Source organism: Trachymyrmex septentrionalis, unplaced genomic scaffold (assembly GCF_001594115.1).
Source record: "Trachymyrmex septentrionalis isolate Tsep2-gDNA-1 unplaced genomic scaffold, Tsep1.0 scaffold372, whole genome shotgun sequence".
NCBI classification, from domain to species: domain Eukaryota; kingdom Metazoa; phylum Arthropoda; class Insecta; order Hymenoptera; family Formicidae; genus Trachymyrmex; species Trachymyrmex septentrionalis.
The window spans coordinates 36664-43603 of NW_017305539.1; the positions used below are offsets into that span (position 1 = coordinate 36664).

The 6940-nt window shown below is 31.5% G+C and overlaps 1 protein-coding gene across 3 annotated transcripts in view; it reads right to left on the reverse strand.

The window, feature by feature from the left end:
- LOC108750856 (ribonuclease P protein subunit p40-like) overlaps nt 1–6940 on the reverse strand; it is a 54748-nt gene that overhangs the window by 10180 nt on the left and 37628 nt on the right. For all 3 annotated transcript variants that reach the window (XM_018490671.1, XM_018490672.1, XM_018490670.1), the window contains exon 5: nt 1677–1802. In XM_018490671.1, coding sequence (XP_018346173.1) covers nt 1677–1802 — 126 coding nt within the window. The remainder of the gene's footprint in view (nt 1–1676; nt 1803–6940) is intronic.

A 6940-nucleotide genomic window follows, 5' to 3' on the forward strand; every position in this document is an offset into this window, starting at 1 on the left:
CATTAGGGTACATAAGGACTTTACCGCGTGACAAGAAGTCGGATGTTGTTTATGAGATCTCGTGTAAGAGTTGCGATGCAAGTTACGTGGGACAATGTGTAGACAGCTGAAGTTAAGAATCATGGAGCATAAGAACCACATCAGATGAAACACCTCTACTCGTAATGTACGGAGCTTCGGTTACAAAAAGGCCATGATTTCGATTGGGATAACATTACAATACTGGAACCTTTCGTTTTGGAAGGGTTTCATAATTGTCTGAATTAAATAATATACTATTACATAAGTTTGTTACTTGTTCTGGTATCTTGTTGTGAGTTTCGTGCCATTAGATACGTGGTAAGTCTTGTTCATCACAATCTTAAATTATTTTCCGGGAATTGTTATGAATTTGGAAGTGCTTGGTATTGGTATAATTAAAAAATTTAAAATAAATTCTTTTTTGTTTTCTTTAATAGAACAGGGAAATTCCGTATTTTTACACGAATTTTGCACTTCGCTCTTTGAGATAACGAGAATTGTAACAGAGCATTGTATCATAAGATTAAAATATCACTCATCTCTCTTGAATTATTTTCAAGCTGTTCAACTTTTGCAACAAGCGAAGAGAAAACACTATTTCACCTTGTTTTAATTTTGCGAACTTTGGGCTTGTATTTTTATGTATTCTTTTCAATAATTTTATTTTATTGTAACATCTTTCGACTACTGTGAATTGTTTCTTGTTTGTAATATTGTATTAATTGTCATCTTTTATGTACTGATGATGGTCAAATCTTGACCGAAACGTCTACTTATATTCATTTATTTGTGAATTTTTAAATATATGACTCATTTTTACATCTATTGTTGTGGCTGTATGCTCTTTACTTTATATTTATATTTTAAAATGGCGTACTTATATATGCAGTATGTACAACAGCAATGACTGGTCGCGCTATATATCCTTTCGTAGCCAATGACAACAGAGACATGATCTTTTACATTCAATATTATACGGATTCTAATGTATGGTTTGTTTTCTATTTGCACTAGATAGCGAGTTTTTTCGAAGTTTTAAAAATCCTTACATTTTTAATTTAAAATTCCCTACGCCTTTTTTGAGGTAAAAATTCCCTACATTAAGGAGAAATCCCTACTTTTAACCACACTGACAATAGTTCAAATAAAAAATAGTCGCTCTGGCGGAAAAATTCCTATGCCAACTAGTACGTGAAAAAGGAATTTTAAGAATAGTTTTTGGCATACTTTGGCATAGAAATTTTCCTGCCAGAATGAAGAATAAAGTGAGCAAAAAAATCAAAATTATATGATAACGAATATTGGATTGGCCATTTTTAATTTGAACCGTAATCAAAATTTATGCAGAATGAGCTACAGCTTATTCAATTTTGAGCCAATAAAAAAAATCTTTAAAATTGGTTAAGAATTAGAGCGTCGGCTGAATTTTGTTTACAAAGGTGCTTTTCCGTCTATTAGTCTCGGTGGTATGGATTAATATTATTTAAAAAACATCTGAAAAAATTCTATTGTGTTCTATTGTTATAGTGTTATTTTTGTGAAATATTGAACCACTTTAGGGAATGTTCCGATTATATTTCAAAAATTGTTAACATAACGACTGCCCTAATATATATATATATATAATATGCGTATTTTTAAAAGTGTATGTAAACCTGGTGGATCCCATGATACTATAACATCAAACTTCTGGGTGAGTCGTTCTTCTAACGCTATCCGAATTCTTTCGTAATTCTTTTTACCAGGAATGAAGCTTTCATTTGTTAGATCGATTCTCACTACTTTTGATGTACATTGAAAAAAGAAACATAAAAATTTATATAAAAAGATATAGAGGAATGTGGGATAATCGTGCATAGCAGGTAATTGTGTGCATTTTGCTTTAGCATTTTTCCGATAAATGGAGCAGCTATCGCGGCAAAATTTTTAAACTGAACGTAATTCTTTTCAGATATAACCATAAATTATATAATTAAAAAATGTAGTTAACAGCAAAAATGAAAAAAGATGAAATTACATATTCTGATAGTAATTTTGATATCCAGAAAATAAGATGGTATTCTTATTTTATAAGAATATAAGTCCGTATTCTTATTTTGTTTATTTAATCATATATACTAAAATATTGTCATCATTATGTATGCGTCTATTGAGCTATTCTTCATTAAATTAAGTTGAAAAGTTTTGGAATAATCATTTTTCTTGTTAAATCAATTTGCGGCGAAAAATTATGCGCATGTACAATTTAAAGTTTCCTCTCAATGAAAAGTGCACTATTTGCGAAGAATTCGGAAGATATGTAACTCCACTCAGTCGACAAATTAAAAGTAACATAATATCAATGTTGTAATTTCGTATTCCAATATAAATGTAATATAACGTTCCAAGTTATATAATAGTCCAGGAACACACCAAATCGAGAAAAAGTCAAAAGAATGTACTTTGATATACGTTGTTGTGATTTTTATTGTAATTAATTTTTCTAATTTTTTTCTGTATAATTTTTTCAAAGTTTTTGTATTAACATTGGTATAATAACATATTCATTTTTTTATCATCATTTCATAAAACATTAAAATAATGATTTTTGTTACAAAATTTGATCGTTCATTGACTTTAAGCATCAAAATAAAGTCATTTTGAATTTATGTTAACTTTTCTATATTTCTTGGGAGTTACATTATAGAATGCGAAATAATTATAACATTGGATGCATTCATAATAACTCACTGAGCGCTCAGTAAGTTCTTGTATCTTGTTGGTTTATATTTTTAGATTTAATGGAATATGCCAATCAGATGAAAAAGCTCACTGAACACTCAGTGAGCAATTGTCGTTCTGAATGCAGCCATTGGCTGCGTTCAGCAGAGAAAACAGGATATGTTGTAGAGCATGAGAAAATATTAGACTTATATTTTTTTAAACAATATGATTGGAAATGGGTCCGTTTATATTAAAACTTGAAATACGAAGCGCCTTACCGTCCCGAGTATTAAGATGTTGAACTACTATATAATATATTGTACATTCATTTAAATTGTATTAATTTTTCAGAATTAAATTGCGAACCGATGAAATTATTGGACTCACACAATCAATCTGATAATCCCCTCAAATTATCAGAGGGATTATCAGATTGATTGTGTAAATCCGATAATTTCATCGAGATCAAGTAATTACATAGGCATATGCAATTGACCTTGGGTGGCGTTGTAAGGGTCATGTCAACTTGAATTTTAGAAATAAAAACCCATATCTTTCATTGCATAGTCTTGTAGTTGACGTTAAGACGTTTTCAAAACTATTTACTTCTTTTTAAAATCTTTTTTAGTTGAAATCTTTGAGAGATGAGTATGAGATTTCAAAATTTCGATACCGCGCGCCGGCGCAGTGGTCTGACGCGCAAATTTAGATAAGAAAAATTCAATTTTTTAATGTCAATTAAAATCTAATTTAAATTAATATTCTCATTTTAAATAGTGTAATAGAATAAAGGGTAAAATCTCTCTTTCAAAAAAAATATAATAAAAAAATAACATAAACAGAGAAATAGTGTAATAACGTATGAGAAGTGTATTAAAATAAAATTAAGATTCGTGACGGACGCACGGACGCACGCACGCACGCACGCACGCATGCACGCACGCACGCACGCACACTAGAGTTTTGTACAGTAATTTTTAATCCTACAATAGTTATAATAAGAACATCGACATATTTTAACATATATTTAAGATCATTATATGTTAAGATTACTTGCGAATACGTATTTGATTTTAAATAATTTTTTAATATTTAAATAATTAAAATTTAGGGTCAATTTTAATATATAAAGTAATATTACTAAAAATTAACACATTTTAACAACAAAATTCAAAATATCAGATATTGTATATTCTTTGAAATTTGAAATCCATTTTGTTTCGTTGCATCCATTTGTCCCAGTGAGTTTTAGTATAACGTTTGTTCGTATTTCCGCTTCACGCGCAAAATGCCACTGGCGCGCCATTGGCAAGCTTTCGGAAGACTATAAAATTATTAAAATAAATATCTTTACTTTCCACATTTAATCCTTTTTAATTGTATGTATTTGTTATATAAAAAAATTTATTAAAATATTCATAATAACCTTTAATACATATCTTTGGATCATTAATGCGCATATCTTTTCTTTGATTTATACATATACAACAATACTATACAGGATGTCCCGTAAGTTTTGGCCAATCGCTTTTGTGTATACTGAGAAAAAAAATTTGTTTAACCAATTAAACACATTTAGTTGATTGCAGATTTGGTTAATGCAACAAATTTTGTTTAATCGAATTTAACCATAGTCTACTTAACAAATTGTTCAATGTTGGTTAACGGAAATGATTCAATCATTTCATTAAGTTAATGAGATTATTATGATTTAATAGTCTTTGAAAAAAAATTAGTTACTAGCATCGTTATATTTATTTGAATAGTGTAATGGAATCAATTAAATGCGTTTATATCAGATATATTTTATTGTTCTAAGTGCGAGGATTTGTTTGAATAGAACTGTATCTTTATTATATGAAATAACGTTTTTATAAATTATACATATTCAAGGTAAACCAAATGTTTTATCAAGTATACGAGATTTGGCTATTAAATAACGAGACTGCGCGCGCAGAAGGCGTCCTAGAGGGGTAGGGTGGGAAACGAATGCAGCGTTGGATAGCTGGAAGTGTCTACTATTCCAGTACGAAAACACGTTTTTGTCGCAGTAGTAGTATTTTTTCTATAGAGGTTAGAAACGAACTTGTTTTTTTCTCGTGCCGATAACAATGTGTGACGAAAAACACGAGCAACGGATCAATGTGAAATTTCTCGTTAAATTAAAAAAAACTCCGACTGAGTGCTATAAGTTGTTGAAAGAGGCCTATGGTGAGAATTCTCTATCTCGTGCGCGTGTTTTCGAATGGTATAAACGGTTTTCTGAAGGCCGAGAGAGCACCGAAGATGACCAACGTCCAGGTCGACCTGTCTCTGTTTCAACTCCGCAAACAGTGACCAAAATCAATGAAATTGTGCGCGGAGATCGTCGTATGAGCATTCGGATGATTGCTGAGACTGTAAACGCCGATAAAGAAACTGTCAGAAAAATTTTACATGACGAATTAAACATGAAGAAAGTCTGTGCGAAGTTGGTCCCAAAAAATTTGACCCCTGACCAAAAGCTCGTCCGTCAACAGATCTGCTCAGATTTTCTTGAGAGGTTAGATGAAGAGCCTGAATTGATGGAAAACATCATCACTTGCGATGAAACCTGGATATTCCAATACGATGTTGAAACTAAGCGGCAATCCATGCACTGGAAAACTCCTGCATCGCCAAGAATGAAAAAAGCAAGGATGTCGAAATCAAAATTTAAAGCCATGCTAATCGTTTTTTTCGACATCAACGGCATCGTGATGACTGAATGGGTTCCAGAGGGTCAAACTGTAAACCAAACTTACTATTTGACAGTTTTGGCAACACTGCGAGAGCGAGTTCGTAAGAAACGGCCGGAGTTGTGGAAAAACAAGTCGTGGATCTTACACCAGGACAACGCACCTGCCCATAACGCGCTGTCTGTGAAGCGTTATTTAGCCGCTAGAGGCACTCCAGTGCTCGAACACGCGCCGTACTCGCCTGATTTAGCACCCTGTGACTTTTTCCTGTTTCCGAAGATCAAGTCTGCCTTAAAAGGAACCCGGTTCGAGTCGATGGAAAAGGTGAAGCAAAAATCGGCGGAGCTCCTAAATGCTCTTACAAAAGAAGACTTCCAGCATTGCTTTGACCAATGGAAAAAACGAATGGAACGGTGTGTGGCGAGGGGAGGGGAGTACATTGAAGGGGAGCATTCAATTGTAGAATAATTTTTAAAATAAACTCTTTTTCATAAGCAGTCTCGTTATTTAATAGCCAGACCTCGTATATTCTATATTATAGGTATAGAAAAATTCTTAGGTAAGACTGACCCAATCTATTATTAACTAAAGTACATGAGAGCCTTAAATATTTAGTTACTTTAACTGTACATAAATTTTGAAAAAAATATTTTTCAAATAATATAACTTAATTATTTATTGAAAAGTAAGATTATTATTAAATACATATGTTGGATCAATAGCTTTGAATTGGTAATGCGTAAACCATATTAACAATGTCAAATCAATATTTATTTAGTCACAATAAACAACTTAACTTTCCAAAACTGCTAAGTAGTTCTGACGACAAATAGTGTTGATTAAACTCTAGTTTATCTTCAAAGTAAAACTATTTCTGTTTGACTTGATGTACGATATTCAATTATTTGAAAATATATTATATATTATATGTAGTCAGAATTACTTAGTAGTTTTGGAAAATAAAATAATTTATTGTGACTAAATATTGTGCGTTTGATAAAGTCCGGAAAAATTTCGGCGCGCAGTTTGAATAATTACAAAAATATGGTATATATACATGTACATATATAAGATATAGATAATTCAGTGTGAATTTTTTAGGCATTTAAAAGATCTAGCTTTGACTGTTATAGGCTTGAATATACTTAAATAATGGCTAACATTGTGAAATCTTGGCAGCTTAACGAAGAATATTATCAAATCTCAACGAATATTATCAAAATTGTACAAGGTATATACTGTGACTATATTATATATGTCATACTACACACGTATATATGTACAGGGTGGGGCAAAAGTCCCGCTACCATTTTGATTGCCTATAACTTTGTTCAAAGAAAAGATAAGTCAGTTTGGTTTTCATACAATGTTTATTTGGTCTTTACATTTTTTTTGCGTTATGATTAGAAAAGAATATCGGCTAAATGGTGACCGCGATTCGCTATGCAACTTTCGGCTCTTTTTAAGACATTTTTCATGACATCGTGCAACATCTCAGG